Source organism: Apium graveolens, chromosome 10 (assembly GCF_009905375.1).
Source record: "Apium graveolens cultivar Ventura chromosome 10, ASM990537v1, whole genome shotgun sequence".
Classification (NCBI taxonomy): Eukaryota; Viridiplantae; Streptophyta; class Magnoliopsida; order Apiales; family Apiaceae; genus Apium; species Apium graveolens.
This window is the reverse complement of record NC_133656.1, coordinates 138,991,875-139,019,387: the sequence shown is the minus strand read 5'-3', so window position 1 is coordinate 139,019,387 and position 27,513 is coordinate 138,991,875. Positions and strand designations below refer to the sequence as shown.

Genomic DNA, 27,513 nt, shown 5'->3' with positions numbered 1-27,513 from the left:
AACCCTTTTTTAGTATATTTAGGTTCTTCACCAACACATGTTCTTCACCACTTAACCCTTTTTTCTCCTATATATTATCCACCTACGTCCTAGCATAAATTTTTTTCCGTATTATAAACAATAAACTAAGCTGTCATAAATAAAAAAGGAGTAAATCAATGAACAATTTAAACACCAAGTAGGCCAATGGCTAGATGTTTCTACTACAACTTGATAATTATTCCTAATCCAAAAGCAAAAAGATTACAAGAAAACAATGAAAGCCAAGGCAATGAAGAAAACTCGTAAAGTAGAATGTGAATAATTTCTTCATGATGAGTCGCTTGATCCTTGTCATCACCTTAGGTTCAGGTCCTGATCCAGAGCCAGATTCAAACCCTGATGTACCAGGACTTGGAGCACCGCTCATTGTACTTGGTTGTTGATCACCCGTGACTGATGAGCCGTCATCCTTTATTGTTGTCAGGGTGGCATCAACAAGAGCTGTTGGTGATGTTGGAATGGACGGACAGAACGTCATAGTGTAATCAGCCCCCGTGCAAGTAAACGTACTAGTTAAATCATCGTAAGCATAACTATAAGCTCTCGGACAAGCCATCTTAAACAGAGCCGCGTAAGTGTTAATATAGAGCATATAGGTCAGATATTCAGTTTATACAGCTGGATACAGGTGTCAAGTTAGTTACAAATAGTCAGTAGGAGAGTTAGATAGTGGAGAGGTTTTACTTTACATTTCCAGGTGTATATATTGAATCTTCGTTACAGAGTATGTAAGCTTTTCTCACTTCTGTTAACAAAACTTCATCTTCTCCAAATATATTTTAAGCTTCACTGCAAATATATGATCAATTTGCCTGATTCTATCATGGTATCAGAGCTTCAAATACGTTAAATCCTCCTCATTTCCGTATCTTATCATCATCTATCATCTTTACTATCATCTCTATCTTCATTATCTTAGATTTTCTGTAATTTTCACCGAAGTTAAAGCTCAACAATGGCAGCAAGTTACTCAACTGTTGCTCAAGGTTCAACTTCAACTGGATCTGGTACTTTAATTGACTGTAATCATCCCTATTATCTTAATTTATCAGATCATCCAGGTATACTTCTTGTTACCGTAACTCTCTCTGAACATAACTATAGTCAGTGGAGTAGATCGATGAAGATCGCCTTATCATCCAAACTCAAATTAGGATTTATTGATGGATCTTATGCTAAACATGCATCTAATTCAAACTTATTACTCTATTGGAATCGCTGCAATGATATTGTTACGTCTTGGATATTAAATATCGTTTCTCCTGAAATTTGTCAAAGTGTGATGTTTATGAATTGTGCAAAAGATATCTGGAATGATTTAGCTGCTAGATTTGCTCATGTTAATGTGCCTAAACTGTTTAATCTCAAGCATGAACTGGCTCATCTCACTCAGGGTACTATGTACATCTCTGCCTATTTTACTAAATTCAGATCTCTTAACGATGAATTAGAGTCTCTTTCTGAAATGCCTAAATGCTCCTGTGCTAAATGCACCTGTGATACTAATCAGCGATTGGCAAAATTTCTTAGAGCTAATCTGTTAGCTCAGTTTCTGATGGGATTAAATGAGACATTTACTGTTACCCGTGGTCATATACTGATGATTACACCAGCTCCTTCTTTAAGTGAAGCTTATGGTATACTCCTTCAAGAGGAGCAACAACTAGAAAAATTACCTGTTTCCACAGTTTTCTCTGAAAATTCTGCTATGGCTGTCAAGCAGTATAATCCTTATGGAAATAAGACCAATAAATCTGCTAAGAAACAAGTCTCGGATGCCTCTACTCTCTACTGTGACTATTGCCAAACTAATGGCCATACTCGAGAGAACTATTTCTGTCTAAATGGTTTTCCTGATTGGCACAAGTTTTATGGCAAGCCAAAGCCTGTTCCTAGACATCTCAGAGGCAAACCTCAAGTGAATGCAACTTCTGCTGACAAGTCTGTTGCTAATGTCCACTCTGCAGATTCCTCATCTATTTTTCAGCCTGGTACTTCTTCAGATAACTCAACTATTTTTTCTGATTCTCAATACAAGCAGATCTTGCAGATGATTCAAGCTAGTTTTAAAGATCTGAATAATTCTGGTCCTCCTGCTGTTGGTTGGGGTGCTTCTGCTAATACCGTGCATGCTGCAGGTATTCATCAGCACTTTGTTGGCTATACAAACTGTCAAAACACCGATTCAATGATGTGGATCATTGATTCTGGTGCTACTGACCACATCACTCTATTTTACACCTTTTAACTGATGTACAACCATTTCACCCTTCATTACATTTGCCCAATGGCAATTCTGTTGATATTACTCATGTTGGAAGAGTTGTTCTGACTTCTGATTTAATTCTTGATCATGTGTTGTGTGTTCCATCTTTCACCTATAATCTGTTGTCCACTTCCAAACTTTCTCAAGCTAATAAATGCATTATCTCATTTGATAATACTAGTTGTTTTATTCAGGACCCTTCTTTGAAGATAGTCAAAGAGATTGGTAAAGCTCAGGGGGGGGACTATATACTCTGCACCAATCGTATGTTAACAATGTGTTTCAGTGCAATGTTGCTTCTGATACTGAGCAAGATTTAGCTTTATGGCATGCTCGACTTGGACATCCAGCAGCTTCTACTATGAAGTATCTCTCTTATTTTTTGCCTTCTACCTCGTGTGATTTCTCACAATGTGATATGTGTCATTTGTCTAAACAAACAAGGTGTGTTTTTCACTCTTACTACGGTAATGTCTGACCTTGGTATTCTTCACCAGACCAGTTGCACCTACACCCCTCAACAGAATGGGGTTGTAGAACGAAAACACAGATCTCTACTTAATATTGCTAGAGCACTTCGCCTTCAGGCTAATCTGCCTTTGACTTTTTGGGGTGACTGTCTTTTGACAGCTACATATCTTCTCAATAGAAAACCAACCTCTGTCTTACAAGGTGCTACTCCCTATGAGATTCTATATCACCATAAGCCGATCTATTCTCATTTAAAGATTTTTGATTCATTATGTTTTGCCACTAATCTTAGTCCTCACAAAGATAAGTTTACTGATAGGTCTCTCAAGTGTGTCTTTCTTGGTTACCCAATTGGCACCAAGGCATATAGAGTGATGCATCTTGCTACCAAGAAAGTATTTCTATCTAGGGATGTTCTGTTTGTTGAATCTGTATTCCCTTTTCACACAATTACTAGTCAGTTTCATACACACTTGTTTCCTACTGATTCTCCTCTCATTTCTGAGGATCAGCTTTTATGTTCTTCCACTCCCACTCTTACTGAATCTCACATTTCATCTGCTCTTCCTGACTTCCCTGATGAGTCTCATACTTCATCTATTTCTGCTTCTGATTCTCCATCAAATCCTCCTCCAATTTCTTCCAATCTTCCATCTGGCAGACCTGTTAGACAAAGGAAGGCACCTGCCAAGTTTGCTGACTACACTAATCTTCCCTCACACATTCTTCCTTCTACATCTGCTAATACATATCATCTGTCTTATAGTTGTTTCACTGCTCCTTATCAGAGTTTCTTAACCAAAGTAGACCAAATCTATGAACCCAAGACCTATTATCAGGCTAGTAAATACAGTGTTTAGTGTGAAGCCATGGTTGTGGAATTAGCAGCCCTGGAAGCCAATCATACATGGGACGTTGTCCCTTTACCTCCTAATAAGAATATTGTGGGCTGAAAATGGCTCTACAAGGTTAAATATCATGCGGATGGTTCTGTTAATAGGTACAAAGCCAGGCTTGTAGCCAAAGGCTTCACACAAACTGAAGGCTTGGATTATTTCCAAACTTTTGCTCCTGTAGCAAAAATGACTACTGTGAGGGTTCTGTTAGCTCTTGTTGCGGCTAATAACTGGCCAGTAACTCAGATGGATGTTAAAAACGCTTTTCTGCATGGAGAGCTTCATGAGGAGGTGTATATGTCTTTACCTCCAGGCTATGTTGTGCCTGTCTCTGCCTATACTGGTGTGCCTTTGCTCCGTAAGCTACTCAAATCTCTGTATGGCTTGAAGCAAGCTCCTAGAATATGGTTTATTAAATTCTGCACTGTTCTAATTCAATTTGGGTTTAAGCAAGCTCACTCTGATCATAGTTTATTTGTGCTTCATCAAAAGACTTCTACCGTTGCCATTCTTGTGTACGTAGATGACATTTTAGTTACTGGTAATGACTCTCAGCTTATTATTTTGGTTAAAAATTATTTGGTCACTCATTTCAAAATTAAGGACTTAGGAGCTCTCAAGTATTTTCTTGGGATTGAAGCTGCAAGATCTGCTGAGGGCATTTACTTGAATCAACGGAAATACACTCTTGACATTATTCATGATGTTGGTTTTTCTCAAGCAAAATGTGGCGCCCTCCAAACCCGGGTCAGAAGTTTGGGGTCCACACACACACCTTAATTATAACCTGCTTATAACAATAATAAAGATAATAATAATATATGCAGTGACCCTACTTATCAACCACCACGGACCGCGACAGGTTAAAGTATGCACACAAGCCAACACACTAATATATTACAAACTGTTCAAATCCCAACTATTTCAAACTCACACTGAGTATCAAACATTATTACAAACTTTTACAAACTTAATTTATCCCAAAAGAAGCCTACTAGCTCAACTTCCTCAACCTGAACCCCTAGCTCTCGCGCTGGACTGGGGATCCTCGTTACCAACTGGTTCCTTTTTAACTGGAAAGAATATAAACAACATCGCACAAATGAGCTAACTAGCTCAGCAAGTCATAATAACAAAACTGAGAATAATGATCATCAGGTGACTATGATTATGATATCAAGTGAATATTGGATTATGATTTAGAATTGGATAATATACTTTTAATTTAAAAACCAAGGTTAGGCTGCTGATCAGTCACGCACTAACCCCGAGCAAGGCACACAGCATTGCTCTAACTACTGGATCCAAGGCACACATTGGCCTAACTTGACCATTATATGGTCTGACCACGAATCTGGTCCACAATTTTATAAAAACAATCCAATTCTAACATAATAACAGAATATGCAATAATTAACAATAACCAGAATCATTAACAACAATGAGTGTTTAACAATGAAAGGGTTTCAATCTTTGTAAGGATCAATAAAGTAGTTTAAAAGCTTGACTGCTGGGTGATGAAAGAATTGGATAACAAAAGAATCAATATTTCAGGGTTGCAAAGATTTGGGCTCTCAAAGCATAGGATACAGTGGTTGAATGTACAAGTAATTCAGTTCAGTGTTTGGGATTTTGTTTGCATGTATTTATGTAATAGTATCGTATATTTAAGGTTCGAGTTTAGGTTTACAATAATCAATGGTTTAGAAAGAATATGGTTCATGGCTCAAGAACAATAACTGAAATCAGGGTTTCGGTTTCCGTGCTTCAAAGCACTTGCAATGTCAACAAGACTATCAAGAATTTCAATATCTAGAGAAAGTTCAGAACACTTGCCTGGAATTAGCTTACTACTCTGTACTCGCTTCCGATCACAATCGTCTTACTCCTCAACTTATCTGTTTCCCTTTCCTACGCCTTGCCTCTTCTGCTCACATATCATAAGCATCTATCAATTATCGACTCACAAGATTCTATTCAATGCACACTTCTATCTACCCTTCGTTTTACCCAAATCCGATTAACGGATTGAAATCTATGCAATAACCAAGTAAATGTCGAGTATATAGACTGATAGTCAAACACCCAGTCACGTATAACACATAATACATCACGTAATCAAAGACATATCATTTATAAAGAGGTCTCGGTCATAAATGGGCTTTCTGGTATTTTAAAATAATTTTTAAAATATTTTTCGGAATTAAAACGGGTCGTTGGATCAATTTCGGGTTAATAAACAGGGTTCGGTTGGCCAATTCTGGCTCCGAAACAATTTTAGAATAATTATCGAGCCTTGAAAATAATTTAGAATAATATTTTAAAGCTCGAAACTATTTTTCAGAATTTTTAAATCATTTTTAATAATTAAATCTAATTAAATAATTAATTAAAAATCAATTAATAATTAATTAAATCAATTAATCAATTAATTTTCGAATTAATTGACTAATTAATCAATTAAAAATTAACTGAAATTAATTAAATAATTAATTCAGGTTTATTTGTGAATTAAAAATAATTTTCGAAATTAAAATAATAATTTTTAGAATTTTCAGAAATTAAAAACGAATTTTTATAATAAAAATAAATGAGAAATATGATTTTTAAATAATTTATAAACAGGAATCCAAAATATGCAAACTCGGGAAACCTGAGGGACTAAACTGTTTCTTCCCCAAAAGTCCAGGGGCCTGTTTGCAATTTTGCAAACCCCCGTCGTCGACTCGCCGGAGTGTGGCCGGAGAACACGATTCCGGTCACCTCAGGCCACCAAACTGTCCAGATCACAACTACACCTCACCAGAAACAAATTCATGCAATCAAATCATTATAATCATTCCTGAGTTGGCCGGAATTTGGCCAAGAACATCGCCGGTTTCCGGCGAACATCGAAAACTTTCAAAACACAACTCCCTTCTCTACAGACCTCGTTGATTCATGAAACTTATACGACTAGATTGCTAATTTTACAGAGAACACAACCCACTATAACACAACATCAATCTATCACAGAATAAGAAACCCCCAAATTTCAATTAAGAACATTCATACGGGTTATAAACCCTAATTTTAAAATTCGAAAATTAAACTCACTTTTGAGCATGTTATTGAACTCCAAATCAGACGTATGACATATGAAAATCATCAGGAAAACAAGCTCTACAACATGTAATCATCAAATCATACAAACAATCATCCGAACAAAAATTCATATTTTTAATAAATTTAATTCGAAAATAAATAAATTTCCAGAAAATAAACCTTTGATTCTGCAGTGAAACAAAGCTCAGAATCTGATAGAACACTTCAAATCCTTCGTTTTGGTTACTCAAGCTTTGAAAACAGAGATCGGTAACGCCTTCGTTTTGCTGTTTGATTCTTAGAACAGTTTATGAATATAAGATTTTTCTCTGTAAAATTATATATTTATCTGTCTGCAAATGATTTTGATACGAAATAAAATACGGTAAAAGGCTATTTATAATTACGGAAAATTAGTATCCCGTTGGATCATTCCGGATATAAAATGGTACGTTTATTTATAAAAACTGATCCAAACGGTATCGGTTTTCGGGATAGTTATCCAAATCAGTACAATTTGTACTGCGGTCTTGGTCTCAGCACCCAGTTACACGTACTACGAAGTGATAATTGGGATAGTTTAATAAAAAGCTCCCGTTTATCGAAAATACGGGTTTTATTAATTTACCGAAACGAATATTGTATCGAAAATGTTGTGCCGGGACCCGCGCAGGACAAACCGTACGCCGGATCGAAAAAGTCGAAACATGGAAAATGCTCGGAATATTACAATTAGGTTAGGAAGGAGTTCTCGGTAGAGTTTCGGGTTCCAAAAACATAACAACGGTTGACGTCGGTTGGTTCCCATTTTTATAAAATAGATTTTAATTACCCGGAAAAAGATTTCAAAAATTTCATATGATTCTTATAAATCTATAAATCAACATAAAAATAATTAGGAAGATATAACAATTATCTATATTTTATTTTGGACATATAAAAATTAAAATATTCAATTAACATTATTTTTGAATATCCAAGTACATATATCACTTAACAATTAACTCACAGAATAGATACTGAACACACATATTAATTATTTAATAGTAAAATAATTACACGCTATATCCCGGATATTACATCCTTCCCCCTTAAAAGGATTCTGTCCTCAGAATCTCCTAAGAAAACAAATGAGGGTACTTTTCTCTCATATCACTTTCTAACTCCCAGGTTGACTCTTCAACCTTTGGGTTTCTCCACAATATTCTTACTAACTTTATCACTTTATTTCTCAATATTTTCTCTCTTTCCTCTAAAATCTCTATTGGATTCTCTACATATGATAAGTCTGCCTGAAGCTCTATTGGCTCATATTCTATTACATGCCTGGAGTCTGGATTATATTTTTTGAGCATCGATACATGAAAAACATTGTGAATGTGCTCCATGTGCGGAGGTAACGCCAATTCATAAGCGACTTTGCCAACGCTCTTTAGGATCTCAAAAGGTCCGACATATCTTGGGCTTAGCTTCCCTTTCTTCCCAAACCTCGTTAGTCCTTTCCATGGTGATACTTTCAATAATACCAAGCTCCCTTCTTCAAATTCCATGTCTTTCCTTGACTGGTCTGCATACCTCCTCTGACGATTTTGTGCGGCTATTAATCTTTTATGGATAAGTTCAATAACTTCCTTTGTCTGCTGTACCAATTCAGGTCCGAGTATTTTGCGTTCTCCTACTTCGTCCCAATACAATGGAGATCTACATTTGCGTCCATAAAGGGCTTCATAAGGTGGCATCCCAATGCTGGCGTGATAACTGTTGTTATAAGCAAATTCTACCAGGGGTAAATGCTCGTCCCAACTTCCTTTGAAATCAATAGCACAAACACGTAGCATGTCCTCGATTGTCTGGATTGTTCTTTCACTTTGGCCGTCCGTCTGCGGGTGATAGGCCGTACTCATATTCAATTTTGTTCCCAAACATTCTTGAAAACTCTTCCAAAATCTTGAATTAAACCTTGGATCTCGATCAGATACGATAGACACTGGAACTCCATGACGAACTACAATTTCTTTTAGGTATATATGGACTAGCTTGTCGAGCGAAAATCTTTCATTTATAGGCAGAAAATGAGCTGACTTGGTAAGTCTATCCACTATAACCCAAATGGCATCATGATTAACCCTTGTCCTTGGTAATCCAACTATGAAATCCATGGCAATATGTTCCCACTTCCATTCTGGAATCTCCAATGGCTGTAGCAATCCGCTTGGTCTCTGATGCTCCGCTTTAACTCTCTGACAAGTATAACATTTGCTAACCCATTCCGTAATTTCCCTCTTCATATTTGGCCACCAATAATTCTTCTGTAAATCTCTGTACATTTTGGTATTCCCTGGATGGATGGAATATTTTGAGCTATGTGCCTCTTGTAAAATTTCATTCTTTAACTCCGTCACTGGTGGAATCCAAATTCTTGAAGAAAACCTAAGAATACCTTGATCATCTTGTTGCGTGCATAATTCCTCACCTACCAAACTATTTATATCTTGATCCATTACCTCTTTCTGGCATTTCTTTATTTTCTCCAATAACTCCGGTTGGAAAATCATACTGTATACTTTTGCTCCCTCGGGTTTGCAAATTCTAACCTCCAATTCTAATTTCTGAAATTCTTTATATATTTCTTCAGGTACAGATTACACATTTAACCTTTCCTTCCGACTTAACGCATCTGCTACAACGTTCGCCTTACCGGGATGATAATTAATCGAGTAATCATAATCCTTGATCAATTCTAACCATCTCCTTTGCCTCATATTAAGTTCCTTCTGGGTAAATATATATTTCAAACTTTTGTGATCCGTGAAAATCTCACACTTTTCTCCATACAAATAATGTCTCCAAATTTTTAAAGCAAAAACTATGGCTGCTAGCTCCAAATCATGAGTAGGGTATTTCTGTTCGTGTGGTTTTAATTGTCTTGACGCATAAGCAATCACCTTGTCGTGCTGCATAAGAACACATCCTAGTCCCTTATGAGAAGCATCGCTATAAATTACGAAATTCCCTTGATCGTCTGGAAGTGATAAAACAGGTGTCGTAATTAATCTCTGCTTCAATTCTTGAAAACTTTCTTCGCACTTGTCGTTCCATATAAACTTTTTATTCTTTCGTGTAAGCTTTGTTAATGATGTGGCAATCCTTGAGAATTCTGAACAAATCGACGATAATATCCCGCCAATCCTAAGAAACTTCTTACCTCAGTGGGTGTTCTCGGTCTCTCCCAATTCGTAATTGCTTCGATCTTTGCCGGGTCCACTTTGATCCCTTCATTACTGACTATGTGTCCTAAGAACTGAACTTCCTGTAGCCAAAACCCACACTTCGACAGTTTAGCATATAACTTCTTCTTCCTTAAAATCTCCAAAGTCGTTCTCACATGTTCCGCATGATCCTCTTTTGTCTTGGAATAGATTAAAATATCGTCTATAAACACAATAACAAACTTATCCAAATACTCTTTGAAAATTCTATTCATCAGGTCCATAAACGCTGCTGGGGCGTTGGTCAATCCAAAAGACATCACTAGAAATTCATAATGTCCATACCTTGTTCTGAAAGCTGTCTTTGGTATATCTTCTGGCTTGATCTTTAGTTGATGATATCCCGATCTTAAATCAATTTTGGAGAAATACTTGGCTCCCTTCAATTGGTCAAACAAATCATCGATTCTGGGTAACGGATACTTGTTCTTGATTGTCAGCTTATTGAGTTCCCTATAATCAATGCACAATCTCATGCTTCCATCTTTCTTCTTGACAAATAATACCGGGGCTCCCCACGGGGATACGCTGGGTCTAATTACTCCTTTCTCTAACAATTCTTGCAATTGCCTTGCTAGCTCTTTCATCTCTACAGGCGCCATTCTGTACGGGGCTTTGGACACCGGTTCTGTTCCAGGTTCTAAGTTGATCGCAAATTCAATTTCTCTATCTGGAGGAAGTCCTGGTAATTCGTCGGGAAATACGTCTGGAAATTCATTCACTACTGGAATATCTTCAAGTTTTGCTGGCTCCTGACTCCTATCGATTACATATGCTACGAAATGCTCACATCCTTGCCGTAATAACTTCTTGGCTTGAATCATTGTTAAGAACTTCTTTACTTGTTTCTGACCTTTGAACGTTACTATTCTTTCATCTGGCGTTTTCACCATTACTTTCTTATTCCGACAATCTATCTGAGCATCATGCTTAGATAACCAATCCATCCCTAATATTACATCAAATTCTCCTAACTTAAATGGTATCAAATCTACACAAAACTTACTATCAGAAATCTCAACCTCACAATTTTCACAAACTTGATTCACAGTTACACGTTCTTGATTTGCTAATTCCACAGTCATTATTTCATTTAAGCATTCAACTGGACAATTTAATTTACTAACAAAGTCTTGTGAAACAAATGATCGAGTCGCTCCCGAATCTATTAACACTTTGGCACATAAAGAATTCACATTAAGCGTACCTGACACGACATCCGTATCCTGGATAGCATCCTTCACTGACATATCAAAAACTCTAGCCCTTAGAGTCTCATTCACTGTTGGGGTAGATCCCATAATCCTCAATGCATTACTGACTGGGGCTGGTGTCTTGCAATCCCTGGCCATATGTCCTGGCTTCCCACATTTAAAGCATGTAAATCCAATGGCTGGAACCTTTACTGCTGGATTCCGGATAGGCTGATCCTTATTTGCTGGCTGATTTCGGCACTCCCTTGAATAGTGCCCTTTCTGGTTGCATTTGAAACATACCACATTCAACTTGTTACAAACTCCTCCATGCTTCTTTCCACAAATTTGATAATCTGGAAAAGTTAATCTCAACTGATTCGGCTGATTTACATTAGCTGGACGATTGCTCTGTCCTCCGTCTCCTACATTTTGTCTTCTGAAATTAAAATTTCTTCCTGGCTGGAACTTGCCCTTCTTAAAGTTTGGAAACTTCCCTGTTTGTGACTGACCCTCACTTCCCTCAACTTTCCTTTTCTTGCTTTCCTTATCTTTCTGGAACATCTCACTCTCTGTCTCTGCGATCATAGCCTTCTGTACTACTCCTGCATAAGTCTCCAATTCAAAAATAGCTACCTTCCCTCTGATCCATGGCTTCAAACCTTGCTGGAATCTCTTAGCTTTCTTTCTATCAGTATCAACATACGACGGCACATACCTTGACAATTCCTCAAACTTCCCCTCATAATCTGTTACCGACATATTCCCTTGCTTTAACTCTAAAAATTTCAACTCCATTTGATCCTGAACAAACTGAGGAAAATACTTTTCTAGAAACAATTCCTTGAACCTTTCCCAAGTAATAACATCCGTACCTTCCAATGTTTTCACCATCTCCCACCAATAGGTGGCTTCATTCTTCAGATAATAACTTGCAAACTCAACCTTCTGTTCCTCCTTCACTTTCACTAAGGCAAATGCCTTCTCTATTTCCTTTAACCAAATATTTGCTTCAATTGGCTCTAAGGAACCCTTGAATTCTGGTGGGTTTATTGCCTGAAAAGTTTTGAAGGTTACCTGGGGATTGGTCTGTCTTTGTTGTTGTTGTGCTAGGTGAACTGTTTGTTGAGCCAAGATTTGAAGAATCTGGGCTACTGCTGGGTCCATAGGTCCTGGGTTCACATTCGGGTTTATATCATCTTGATTGTTGTTGTTGTTGGTTTCTTCATTTCTGGTGTTGGTGCGGGTATTTCTTTTAGGAGGCATTTTCTGTAAAGAATCAATCAATTTATTTAGCTTTTAAATCAAATATTTGCATAAAAGAAAAGTTTTGTAAAACAGGAATATCTCTTTTTGAAAACAGTTGTAACTAAGTAAATTGCATGCTTCTTTACAGAATATAAACAGTTATGGAAAACAGGGTACATGGTATCACAGGGTATAACTGGTGCAATAAATAAGATGAGGTAAAACAGGTGCAATAAAATAAATGACAGTGCTGGAAAGGAAAAAGGTACTGATATATATATATATATCAAAAGTTTTAGGGTAGTACAAGCGTAAAGACGCTTCGAAAGTAAAAGCAAAAAGGGTATAACAACCTACTCACTAGTCAGCATAGCTAGTCTATAAATACAACTCAAAAGTCTACTGATACACACTACACACTACTGTACATACTACATAACCATAACAATCACTTCTCAGCATCTCCATCTCTGAATCTCTGACTCATGGCAAATCTGGACCTCCTATCTCCTCAAGCTCCTCTAGAACCCACTTAGCCCACTCGACTAGGAAATCAGGGGTGATGTCCTCATGTGTAGCCTCAGCAATCCTCACAGCAGCTGTTCTACGAAACGCCTGGAGCCTCTCTCTAAGTCGCCTCTCACCACTCCCCATCTATCTAGTACACATGATGTGCAATAACTCCTGGATCTGACCCTGTAGGAATCGCTGCTCCATAAGGCAAGCCTCAAACTGATGATATGGGACAGGATAGGAAGAGAACTGGAAAGGTACTCCCGTGACTGAATGACTAGTAAAGCCTGAATCCGCAGGTGGGGGTCCTCTAACAGGTGGCCTCATGCCTGGAGGTGGAATAGCCTGCAGTGGTACGGGCTGCAACACCGGTGGAGGTAGAATAGCCAATGTTAGTGGAACAACAGGATGTGGATCCGAAAACGGAACTCCAACTGAAGGCTCTGAATGATCAGCTGATACAGGAATAAAAGAGTCGGCCATCTCTGCTATCTGAAATCATATCGTAATATAAGAATCTCGCAAACTATACTAATACCTGATATACAGAAGCACTCACCCTCTCATCGTTCTCGCATCCTATGCCTTAATTCTAATCTTAACCCTCTACCCATTCCCGTTAACCTAGGCTTGTGTCAGTGACTTATAACCTGTAGCTCTGATACCAACCTGTGGCGCCCTCCAAACCCGGGTCAGAAGTTTGGGGTCCACACACACACCTTAATTATAACCTGCTTATAACAATAATAAAGATAATAATAATATATGCAGTGACCCTACTTATCAACCACCACGGACCGCGACAGGTTAAAGTATGCACACAAGCCAACACACTAATATATTACAAACTGTTCAAATCCCAACTATTTCAAACTCACACTGAGTATCAAACATTATTACAAACTTTTACAAACTTAATTTATCCCAAAAGAAGCCTACTAGCTCAACTTCCTCAACCTGAACCCCTAGCTCTCGCGCTGGACTGGGGATCCTCGTTACCAACTGGTTCCTTTTTAACTGGAAAGAATATAAACAACATCGCACAAATGAGCTAACTAGCTCAGCAAGTCATAATAACAAAACTGAGAATAATGATCATCAGGTGACTATGATTATGATATCAAGTGAATATTGGATTATGATTTAGAATTGGATAATATACTTTTAATTTAAAAACCAAGGTTAGGCTGCTGATCAGTCACGCACTAACCCCGAGCAAGGCACACAGCATTGCTCTAACTACTGGATCCAAGGCACACATTGGCCTAACTTGACCATTATATGGTCTGACCACGAATCTGGTCCACAATTTTATAAAAACAATCCAATTCTAACATAATAACAGAATATGCAATAATTAACAATAACCAGAATCATTAACAACAATGAGTGTTTAACAATGAAAGGGTTTCAATCTTTGTAAGGATCAATAAAGTAGTTTAAAAGCTTGACTGCTGGGTGATGAAAGAATTGGATAACAAAAGAATCAATATTTCAGGGTTGCAAAGATTTGGGCTCTCAAAGCATAGGATACAGTGGTTGAATGTACAAGTAATTCAGTTCAGTGTTTGGGATTTTGTTTGCATGTATTTATGTAATAGTATCGTATATTTAAGGTTCGAGTTTAGGTTTACAATAATCAATGGTTTAGAAAGAATATGGTTCATGGCTCAAGAACAATAACTGAAATCAGGGTTTCGGTTTCCGTGCTTCAAAGCACTTGCAATGTCAACAAGACTATCAAGAATTTCAATATCTAGAGAAAGTTCAGAACACTTGCCTGGAATTAGCTTACTACTCTGTACTCGCTTCCGATCACAATCGTCTTACTCCTCAACTTATCTGTTTCCCTTTCCTACGCCTTGCCTCTTCTGCTCACATATCATAAGCATCTATCAATTATCGACTCACAAGATTCTATTCAATGCACACTTCTATCTACCCTTCGTTTTACCCAAATCCGATTAACGGATTGAAATCTATGCAATAACCAAGTAAATGTCGAGTATATAGACTGATAGTCAAACACCCAGTCACGTATAACACATAATACATCACGTAATCAAAGACATATCATTTATAAAGAGGTCTCGGTCATAAATGGGCTTTCTGGTATTTTAAAATAATTTTTAAAATATTTTTCGGAATTAAAACGGGTCGTTGGATCAATTTCGGGTTAATAAACAGGGTTCGGTTGGCCAATTCTGGCTCCGAAACAATTTTAGAATAATTATCGAGCCTTGAAAATAATTTAGAATAATATTTTAAAGCTCGAAACTATTTTTCAGAATTTTTAAATCATTTTTAATAATTAAATCTAATTAAATAATTAATTAAAAATCAATTAATAATTAATTAAATCAATTAATCAATTAATTTTCGAATTAATTGACTAATTAATCAATTAAAAATTAACTGAAATTAATTAAATAATTAATTCAGGTTTATTTGTGAATTAAAAATAATTTTCGAAATTAAAATAATAATTTTTAGAATTTTCAGAAATTAAAAACGAATTTTTATAATAAAAATAAATGAGAAATATGATTTTTAAATAATTTATAAACAGGAATCCAAAATATGCAAACTCGGGAAACCTGAGGGACTAAACTGTTTCTTCCCCAAAAGTCCAGGGGCCTGTTTGCAATTTTGCAAACCCCCGCCGTCGACTCGCCGGAGTGTGGCCGGAGAACACGATTCCGGTCACCTCAGGCCACCAAACTGTCCAGATCACAACTACACCTCACCAGAAACAAATTCATGCAATCAAATCATTATAATCATTCCTGAGTTGGCCGGAATTTGGCCAAGAACATCGCCGGTTTCCGGCGAACATCGAAAACTTTCAAAACACAACTCCCTTCTCTACAGACCTCGTTGATTCATGAAACTTATACGACTAGATTGCTAATTTTACAGAGAACACAACCCACTATAACACAACATCAATCTATCACAGAATAAGAAACCCCCAAATTTCAATTAAGAACATTCATACGGGTTATAAACCCTAATTTTAAAATTCGAAAATTAAACTCACTTTTGAGCATGTTATTGAACTCCAAATCAGACGTATGACATATGAAAATCATCAGGAAAACAAGCTCTACAACATGCAATCATCAAATCATACAAACAATCATCCGAACAAAAATTCATATTTTTAATAAATTTAATTCGAAAATAAATAAATTTCCAGAAAATAAACCTTTGATTCTGCAGTGAAACAAAGCTCAGAATCTGATAGAACACTTCAAATCCTTCGTTTTGGTTACTCAAGCTTTGAAAACAGAGATCGGTAACGCCTTCGTTTTGCTGTTTGATTCTTAGAACAGTTTATGAATATAAGATTTTTCTCTGTAAAATTATATATTTATCTGTCTGCAAATGATTTTGATACGAAATAAAATACGGTAAAAGGCTATTTATAATTACGGAAAATTAGTATCCCGTTGGATCATTCCGGATATAAAATGGTACGTTTATTTATAAAAACTGATCCAAACGGTATCGGTTTTCGGGATAGTTATCCAAATCAGTACAATTTGTACTGCGGTCTTGGTCTCAGCACCCAGTTACACGTACTACGAAGTGATAATTGGGATAGTTTAATAAAAAGCTCCCGTTTATCGAAAATACGGGTTTTATTAATTTACCGAAACGAATATTGTATCGAAAATGTTGTGCCGGGACCCGCGCAGGACAAACCGTACGCCGGATCGAAAAAGTCGAAACATGGAAAATGCTCGGAATATTACAATTAGGTTAGGAAGGAGTTCTCGGTAGAGTTTCGGGTTCCAAAAACATAACAACGGTTGACGTCGGTTGGTTCCCATTTTTATAAAATAGATTTTAATTACCCGGAAAAAGATTTCAAAAATTTCATATGATTCTTATAAATCTATAAATCAACATAAAAATAATTAGGAAGATATAACAATTATCTATATTTTATTTTGGACATATAAAAATTAAAATATTCAATTAACATTATTTTTGAATATTCAAGTACATATATCACTTAACAATTAACTCACAGAATAGATACTGAACACACATATTAATTATTTAATAGTAAAATAATTACACGCTATATCCCGGATATTACACAAAAACTACTGTCATTCATATGGAACAACACCATACTCTTTTGATCAACAAGGACTCTCCATTACTTCCCAATGCTTCTTCTTATCGTCAGCTTGTAGGTCGTCTCATTTACCTCACCATCACTCGTCCTGATATTACTTACCCGGTACATGTTCTGTCTCAGTTCTTATATGCTCATAAAGTGTGTCATTTAGATGCTGCTTACAAAGTGGTTCGTTACCTTAAACACACTGTTGGCCAGGGCATCATTCTATCTGCTTCCAGTCCTTTTACTCTGACTGCTTACTCCGATGCTGACTGGGGTGCTTGCCCAACTACTCACCGTTCTTTGACTGGCTATTGTGTCACCTTTGGCTCCTCCCTTGTTTCCTGGAAGGCTAAGAAGCAGTCAACAGTTTCACGATCAACTGCGGAAGCAGAGTATCGTGTTATGGCCGATGTCTGTTGTGAAATTCAGTGGCTTCTTAATCTGTGTAAAGAGCTTGGTTGTCCTGATTTGACCCCTGTTACACTCTATTGTGATAATAAATCCACCCTATACATTGCTGCCAACCCTGTGTTCCATAAACGAACTAAGCATATTGATATTGATTGTTATATTGTTCGTTCTAAACTTCAACAAGGGCTCATTAAAACAGCTCATCTTGGTTCTGCTCATCAACCAACTGATCTTTTCACCAAGTCATTGTCTTCCTCCACACTCCAGTATCTGCTTTCCAAGATTGGGTTTGCAACCTGTTCCACCCTCAATCTTGAGGGGGGATGTTAATATAGAGCATATAGGTCAGATATTCAGTTTATACAGCTGTATATTAACTGGATACGGGTGTCAAGTTAGTTACAAATAGTCAGTAGGAGAGTTAGATAGTGGGGAGGTTTTACTTTACATTTTCAGGTGTATATATTGAATCTTCGTTATAGAGTTTGTAAACTTTTCTCACTTCTGTTAACAAAACTTCATCTTCTCCAAATATATCTTAAGCTTCACTGCAAATATATGATCAATTTGCCTGATTCTATCAGTAAGCTGATGGTTTGCAAGTAGTTGGAGTATTATTGGGACCAATACAACAATACTCCGGTTTCCCAAATGCTTCACAGGCACTCTTACATGCGTCCCCATTGCTTCGACTATCATTGCCACGTTGTATCCATCAACCAAGCTAACGTCATAAAAGTCTTGACTGCCCTGACTACCAGAGCCAAGTGTAAACTCAGCTAGTGTAGGCTGTAGCAGGGGGTGAAGCTCCAGCGCCATTGCATTCTACTTGACCCGAACCACAATCTGCTGTTGGCATGAACCTGGCCCTGTTCCTTTGAATTTGCAACCTGTTCGACCCCAGAACAGACCAGACCAGCCTGCTGGAGCTTGGAAGGACCGGGAAATTTGTTGGGGTAGCTCAAAACCAGAAGTTTCAAAAAAGGGGGGGAGTGTCTGCACTGGTCACTGTATAATCACATTTGTTTACGAATGTGAATGTTAATCTTTAAAGAAGTCATAATTAATTTAAGAATAATTGATACATAATACTCTTAACTCTTTTCTCGTAAATTTTGGTAAATATTAAAATTTTTGGATTAACCAGAGTAAGCATTACTCGTATAAATATACCTCATATATATCGTTTGTTTAAGTTATCGGATGACGCAATTACTTGACTAAAACCGGAAAGGAGTAGCCTGGTCAATTTCATAGAACGAAAAGAACAGCTTTATAGAAATATTTTAAAATCATTGGACTGAACATTGTTTCTCCTTTGATGTTCTATGGGCCCCTACATTTCATTTGCCCTTCCTGGTCAAACACTATTTGGCTGTGCGGCTATATAACGTCTATTCCTTTTGGTCTATAATTTTCCAGTTTTCACCTTGTCTCAATATCTACTTCTGATTTGCTTTTCTACACTTATCATGAATCAAATATCACAAATCTCATTCATTCACCAGCAATATCACTTTCTAAGATTGCAATCATTTTGAGCCCACTTTTCATATTTTTCATTCATTATTATTCCCCACACAAACTACTCTGTTTCCTCTGTTTTCTTCACATACATTATATGCATTTTATAGATTATAGTTGTATTCAACTCCACACCTACACATGTAGTTAAAATCCTCTTCCCAACATATCATCATCTGGGTTCTCATAATTCATCATTATTTCAGATATCCTGTTTCAAAAATCAATTTTTGAAAAAAATTAGTTTTTTCCGCAACATGGAAAATGTTTATTTTTTTCCACCACCACAACACCAGTTCCAAACTTCACCAACACAACTGCAAATGGCCAACAGCTCTCACATTTCAGATTTTCAGAAAACAACTGAACCTTATTCTCTATTTGGGTCATCTTTGAGCTCTATGGTATCTTCCCCTATAACCAACAACTCTGCCACTGACACTTATGCAGCCAGAGATTTGACTGGAAAATTAGGCACCATTTGCAACTCTACCAACACTTCATCATCATACAACACACCTATAGAATCTCCATCAAATTTACAAGTGCCAACTATGAATTATTTTGTGAAAGCAAATTTACCAAATTCACTGTACATGAGCCCTGTTTTGCCTGCATTTCCCACTGATCCCGAATTCACTGAGAGAGCTGCTAAATTTTCTTGCTTTGGAAGCAAGAGTTTTAATGGCAGAACAAGTCAAATTGGACTAAACAATACTGAATTTCAGTATAGATCCAGTGGATTATCATTGGGAAATTCAAAACTACCTAGAGTTTCTAGTAGCCCATCTTTACAAGTACTTGGATCTCACATGGGTATCCAAGAAGACAAGAATGCAAGTCAACTCCTGATGGACATGAGGCTTAACAATGTCAACGCTTCAGATTTAGATAAAAATATCAGCAATTTATCATGGTCTTGTGCCAATTCTAAAGAACAGTCCTCTGTTTCTGTACAAAACACTAGTGGCGAAAATGTGTCAAGTACTCTGATGGGATCAAATTCAACAAAAAGAAAAGGATTTCCAAAAGGAAGAGGCGAGGAAGCTGCATCAACACAATGTACTAATTTTGCAAAGGTATGTAATTTACTTTTTTGCATTTTTCCCCGTGTTTACGCTTTATATATTCTTGAATTTGACTGAGAAATCAATGATATAGGAAGCAGGAGGCGATGATGACAATAATGTAAATAGATCAAAGATGAAAAACTGCATTGCAAATAAGAATGATGTTGCTAAGCCAGAAGAGGTCAAAGGAGATTTTTCAGATGAACAAACGAATAACAACGAGAAGCCTGTTGAGCCACTGAAGGACTACATTCATGTTAGGGCACGAAGGGGTCAAGCCACTGATAGCCATAGTTTAGCCGAAAGAGTAAGAAATACATAACTAGCTCAATCCATGGTTGCGTTCTCACACATTACCATCGTGCTAAAAGTTGTGAGTTGGTCTTTGTGACATAATTTGATCAGGTTAGAAGAGAAAAGATTAGTAAAAGAATGAAGACACTTGAAGATCTTGTACCAGGTTGTAATAAGGTAAGGCATAAAACACATCCTCTGAACTTGGTTATACTATAGTCATCAATTATCGTATGTTAGTTATGTTTAACAATTTACAATGCGATCACAGGTGACTGGAAAAGCACCCATGCTTGATGAAATCATAAATTATGTACAATCACTGCAGCGTCAGGTTGAGGTAAATCTACTGAAATCACTTCATTTTTTTATGGGATATTAAAAGAAGTTATGATCATTTGAAGTTCTTTTGCAGTTTCTCTCTATGAAATTAGCTGCGGTTAATCCAAGACTAGATATTAACATGGGAAGTCTTCTTTCCAAGAGTGTGAGTGCCTACTAAAATCTCAATGTAAGAGCACATCTGTATTCCACACATTTAAATCTTAAATTAGTCTGTATCGTAATGCATTTCAGGCTGTCCAACAAAATGGTGCTATCCTACGTCAAAGTTACCCAGTACATTCTTCGTCGTTAAGGTACTATGGCCACCACCACCAGAGCCAACAAATTCATCAGGTACGTAAAACAGTGGAGTCAATAGATACTGCATTTCGCAGAAACCTTGGAATGCATATAGATAGACATGGAGAAAGCCTTTCTCGGGTAAACTATGTAAAATATTTTTAATAGTGTCCTAAATCATAAATTTTCGGGGGCTTATCACTAACTGTAAACTTGTTACATTGTTCAGTTTCCTTCACTGTCTGAAGATGATCTGCAAAGCATTGTTCAGATGGATTTTGGTAAGATTATTGTCAAATTATCAAGCATTTACACTAAAGAAGCTAATTAGCAAACTGTATTGAATCAATAAGAACATAAACTGTATGAAGATCAAGTAGATCTAGAATCTTATTTACATCATTGCATTATCTCTCTGTAAACTATTTCTGTAAATCTTTCTCTCCCTCTTCTCCTCTCAATCTCTCTGCACAACTCTCTCTCTCTACATTTTGTAACTAACTTTTCATAACTGAATTTGGCGCCTTCATCTTTCTATTTAAAGTGACTGCATCTGTGTTGATTTTGTTTTGGGCCTGTTGTTTTCCTTGGGCTTGCTGATTACCTTGGGCCTGTTCTGAGACTGTATATTCTATAACAATTATGAGTTCCAAAAGTAAAAAAGCAAAAATATCTTACAAATATTATTCAATTGCAATTGGCCTAAATGATTGTCATTTGGTTATTGCAGCCTCAAACCAGACACCCGACATGAAACTTGAGCTTTGATCAGTCATCGCCATTTAATGGTTCGGAATTCTCGAGAAGACATTTTTATATATACGGATACATCAAGATTTTAAGAGATAGTAATTATTTTTTCAAAAAAGACATGTATTATGGACGAAGTGGGTACATATTTTTCTACCAGTTTTTCACCAGGTTAAGAAGCTAACCATAAATTTCTGGCCACCTCGTATGCGAAATGGGCACCTGCTAAGCGAATTTTACTTCGTTTTGATTGGTTCATGTATATTAATAATAGTGAATCCCATGTATACATTAAAATTTCACCAATTAAAATAAGCTAAACTTGTTTCCCGATTAGCATGTGTTCACCCTAAAAAAACAGAATCAAAATTTTAAACATTAGCTGACACAGAAACTTGTGTTCTCTTTTTTACTGTGGTAGTAGGAAAAAAATAAATATATATATATATAGGCAAATGTTTAATTACAAACCAATATTATAATACAAACTACAAACCAATGAGACTCACATGTTTAATCACTTTTCCATTTGTTTTTAATTTTACTTTTCCCGTTAGTTGGTTAATTTTTTAAAAAAAATAATTTCACCGTATTTTTATTCATCTCCCACTCATCAATTTACATAACATATTTGCTATATTTTGACGACAAATCAGTATTTAAACTTACCCGAATCAGTAAACTGAAATTAGTACTAATTCCAAAACCAGTACTTTTAGCTATTCTCGTAGACATAATTAGTGATTTATCGTCGAAACATATCAAATATGGTATTCATGCTGATTGTTGGATGATGTAGAAAAATATAGTGAAGTTAGATTTTAAAAAGAGTTCACTAATTGACTGGAAAAATTCAATTAAAAATGGAGGGAATTATGTGTAGTTGTGTGTGGGAGGTGTAGTTTGTAGTTTGTATTTTAATTTAGTTTGTATTGGAGTAAGACTCTATATATATGGGTCCCCTTCCCCAGCCATGGTTGGTTGGAGTTTTTTGGAGTTTTTTCAGAGCCAACCCTTACGCAATGGTTCATTGCGGAAGGCTACCCTTCCGCAATGAATCATTGCGGAAGGGTATTAAATTACCTTTTTACCCTGGCTTCCGCTATGATTCATTGCGGAAGGACTGAAAATACCCTTTTGCCCTTAATACTTCCGCAATGATTCATTGCGAAAGTCGTGTACAGATATACCCTGCTAACCAATTGTTAGCAGTTTTATCAATTAAAATTTGTTCTTGAGCGTTTTTTGGGCGATTCCGTGCGATCCTAGGGCGATTTCGAGCTTTTCTAAGGCAATTGCAACTGATTCTTTTGTGTTCTTCTTCCTTGATTCAAAGGTTCGTTATTCTTCTTCCATTTTCTTCTCTTGTATACGCACAAACACACACGAGATGTATGTATATATACACACATACACAGTACACACACAAGATGTTCTTGATTATACACACATGATAATCTTGATTATTTGTATTGATTTTGTTCTTTTTTAGTCGAATTGTATGATAATTTTATTCTTTTTTAGTTCGAATTGTAGCATGATTTGATACTTTTTAGATGGAATTATATGTTCTTGATTCTTTCTGATTAATTAATTTGAATTAGGGTTAGTATTAATTAGGAATTTTTAATTTTTTATTTCAAATTAATTAATTTTTATTTCGAATTATATGTTAAAATTTGGCATATTCGAGGGTGATTTTTTTTTACTGAAGTAGTGATTTTGGGACATATTCGAGGTAATTGAGTTTCGGGTTTTGGGTTGTGTTTGTTTTTGTGGTTGTGGTGATTATATGTTGCTCCGAGTTTTAAGTGAATATGAATGTAAGAGAGGTGAAAGGAATGATTTTTTTTATTGAAGCAGTGATTTTGAGACAGATTCGAGGTAATTGAGTTTTCGGGTTTTGCTTGGTTTCGGGGTTTGGGTAGTGTTCATTTTTGTGTTTGCAGTTGTGGTGAATTTTTGTTGCTCTGAATTTTAAGTACGAGGTGAAAGGAAAGATTTTTTGAATGTAGTAGTGGTTTTGGGATAGATTCGTGGTAATTGAGTTTTCGGGTTTTGCTTGTGTTCTGTGGACAAGGTGTTTTATTGAATTTGTTTATTTGGTAAAAATGGATATCAAGTCACTGGCCTTACAACAGTCCTGGAAGTATTTGTTGAGTAATTGGATTAGAGTTGTATGAGGGGTGGATATAGACTTCATATAAATTTAGTTATGGTTTCATGGAGTCCAATCTATGGGGACAATAATGATTTAATTAGTAATTCCTTGACATGATAAAAGAACTTTCGAGCGTAATCTTTTAACTTTAAAGTTGTATTGCTTTGGAATGATTTTTGACATTGTATTCTGTTCCTGGGAAATTGAAAAGAAATGTCCAAGAAAGCATACATATTTGTGGTAGATTTTGTTTTATCGTTCTGTTAGTTGGTTTCTTAAATATTAGCTATGAACCAGTTATTCAATTGCTAAGTCTGTTACTTAGAATCACTGTTTCTGTTACTAATGGATGATTGAAATGTAGAAATAAGAGTGTACAAATGGAGTAAACTAGAGAGAAATAGTTGTCGATAAATAGACTAGAGATACATAAACCCTAGGTTCAGAGATATAGGGTAACTATGGTGGTAATCATTATTACTACACTGCAAAGGACTACCAAGAAGAACAAAGCATAGTTGATTGACTACACATGCTTCTGTTATAGTGTTCTAAGCATGGTTTTACCCTTTATGTACTCCCATTAGTTGGAGGATGATTGAGGAGCCTACTTTTCTTTTGAGGGAATTCAAAAGCCTATTAGTAACCCTGAACCAATTAATTAATTAAAGTAGTGAAGGTCGCATGCCTAATTTTTCAAGAAAAATCATCAGTTTATGTACATCACACTCGAGCTCTATTAGGTAAAGTGATATTCATAGTTACCGCAGAAATTTGGATTAAATATATGAGTTAGGCATACTTGTTTAATTGGGGCTAATTAGAATGACTAAATATGATTAGAATAATTAATTTGAATTTAAAGTAATAATTTGAAATAAAGATTAGGTCATTTTAATTTTTTAATTTGAAATAAATTAGTTAAGAAATGAATTTAGGTTTAATTTTGAGTTGTGAATTTCATTCGAATAATTAGGTTAATATTTAAAATTAATGATAAATGGTTTGGAATAGTTATGAATAATTATTAGGTTAATTTAAATTAATAATTTCAATTAAGGATATTTCTTAGTATTTAAATATATATTTGTTTAAATACTTGTTTAATTGGGGCTAATGAAAATGACTAAATATGATTAGAATAATTAATTTGAATTTGAAATAAGGATATATTTATAGATATCCTTGTTTACACTTATTTAATTGCAAATTACTTATTTAATTGTTAATTAATTGTTCATAATCTATCCTTGTTTAATTACTTGTTTATTTGCAGTTATTTGTTTAGTTGCTTGTTATTTTGCCCTTATTTGTGCATTATAATATCAAACTGAAATAATTCTTGTTTTGAAAATTGCAGATAAAATGAATATGGAATGCGGGCCTATGGATCGATCATTGCTGACCATGCAGGATGATCACATTAGTACTCTTATATGGCATGGGGGTGAGAGGGAGACGCTCGATGTTAGATAGTTGACTGCTAACATGGGTAACTGGGTATTGGATGAGGAGCAGATACATTTGCTTACAGGCTGGGGTTTCGGGGTGTTTGTTAACCCCTTGGTTGTTCCGCAGAATGATATTCGCTTGATCACTGCACTGGTGGAGAGGTGGAGGCCAGAGACTAACTCATTTCACTTCACATTCGGTGAGATGACCATTACACTGGAGGATGTTTACATGATCTTGGGGCTGCCTATTACTGGCTGTGCTGTTACCCATACGGAGCTTGATAATCCGAAACCGTATTGGGTGACCAACTGGGAGGATTTGAGGATGACTGAGAAGGAGCGGGCTGATATGTATGGTTGAGGCGGGGTGACTCTTCACAAGTTACGCACGAGATATGGTTCTAGGCCAGAGGGGGAGCAGAGTCCAAAGTTTCTTCAGCAGGATCCTATAGTTTACACCCGGGCATATCTTCTGTTTCTGATTGGAGGTATATTATTTCCTACCTCATCTCGGGATGTGGTGCACCCCCGATATCTACAGCTTATACAGGACACTGATCATATTATCGATTATGTTTGGGGGGCTGCTGTTCTGAGCTACTTGTATAGATGCTTGTCGAAGGCTGTGCATAAGTCTTCAGGCAGTCTGAACGGGTGTGCTATGTTGCTGATGTTGTGGGCTTGGGAGAGGGTATTGCCTGGCCGTCCGGAGATTGCACCGCGTACGAGGTTTGTGTTGCCGAGGGCTACAGCGTGGGCTAGACCGGTAGCTAACAGGAGGAGTAACCCTCACCATCATATAGGAGGTTATCGGGGAGATTTTGATAGCTTTCAGATGAGTTGGTTGACATGGCAGCCATATCGGAGGTTTTATAGGAGGATTGATTATAGTGCCGATGATTATGATACTGACATGATGGATATGTTGCATACGGCACTCGGTCGCATACCGATGATTCATTTTAAGATGGTGGAGTATGTCATGCCGGATAGGGTTCTGAGACAGTTCGGTATGCTGCAGCATATTCCTGAGGAGCCGGTGGATCACAGTTTTCTACGTGTGGAGAGGTTATCCCGTATGCAACGGGGTAACCATACTGTTTTGTTGAGACAGTTTATATCGGAGTGGGATTCTTTTGCTGACACGGGTATACCAATTGTTACAGAGGGGGCTTATGTACCGATGACAGAGTACATGTACTGGTATAGGAGGGTGAGTAAATTGAAGATAGCACCGTTTGTAGCTGAGCATGCCACTAAGATACGGCCTCGTGATTGGTATAACCAGCAGAATATGGTTGATGCGGTATATTTTATAACTCTTCCTTAACTCTTGCAATTTTACCCCTTAAATTGATTAAATCTTGCATTTTTAGGAATAAAATGCCTAATAATTTCATATTTAGGACTTAAAAAAGAATTAATGCATTTTACCCCTTAGATTGATTAAATCTTGCATTTTTAGGAATAAAATGCCTAATAATTTCATATTTAGGCATTAAAAAAAGAATTAATGCATTTTACCCCTTTAATTGATTAAATCTTGTATTTTTAGGAATAAAATGCCTAATAATTTCATATTTAGGACTTAAAAAAAGAATTAATGCATTTTACCCCTTAGATTGATTAAATCTTGCATTTTTAGGAATAAAATGCCTAATAATTTCATATTTAGGACTTAAAAAAAGAATTAATGCATTTTACCCCTTAAATTGATTAAATCTAGCATTTTTAGGAATAAAATGCCAAATTATTTCATATTTAGGACTTAAAAAAGAATTAATACATTTTACCCCTTAGATTGATTACATCTTGCATTTTTAGGAATAAAATGCCTAATAATTTCTTATTTAGGACTTAAAAAAAGAATTAATGCAGTTTACCCCTTAGATTGATTAAATCTTGCATTTTTAGGAATAAAATGTCTAATTATTTCATATTTAGGACTTAAAAAAATTATTGCATTTTACCCTTTAAATTGATTAAATCTTGCATTTTTAGGAATAAAATACCTAATTATTTATCATTTTTTTTATATTTTAGTTGGAGAGTGTTATGAGGTTGGCTCAGGTGGTACACAGTCATGATGTTGGAGACTGGTTTAA

General features: G+C 36.2%; 1 protein-coding gene and 1 pseudogene across 2 annotated transcripts; one reads left to right on the top strand and one right to left on the bottom strand.

Annotated features, from left to right (window-relative positions):
- Positions 1 to 217: 217 nt before the first annotated feature.
- On the bottom strand, positions 218 to 18,709 carry LOC141691060 (thaumatin-like protein 1; annotated as a pseudogene).
- A 360-nt stretch (positions 18,710 to 19,069) lies between these two features.
- LOC141689260 (transcription factor bHLH62-like) lies at positions 19,070 to 22,121 on the top strand. Of its 2 annotated transcripts, none has more exons than XM_074493506.1 (8): positions 19,070 to 20,134; positions 20,217 to 20,432; positions 20,531 to 20,596; positions 20,691 to 20,759; positions 20,835 to 20,906; positions 20,996 to 21,097; positions 21,273 to 21,324; positions 21,774 to 22,121. In XM_074493506.1, exons 1-8 carry the CDS (start codon positions 19,313 to 19,315, stop codon positions 21,809 to 21,811), a joined length of 1,437 nt encoding a protein of 478 aa, XP_074349607.1. In that variant the 5' UTR covers positions 19,070 to 19,312; the 3' UTR covers positions 21,812 to 22,121. The 2 variants fall into 2 exon arrangements, with proteins under 2 accessions (XP_074349607.1, XP_074349606.1); XM_074493505.1 differs by having other exon boundaries at positions 20,996 to 21,184.
- The last annotated feature ends 5,392 nt before the right edge of the window (positions 22,122 to 27,513 follow it).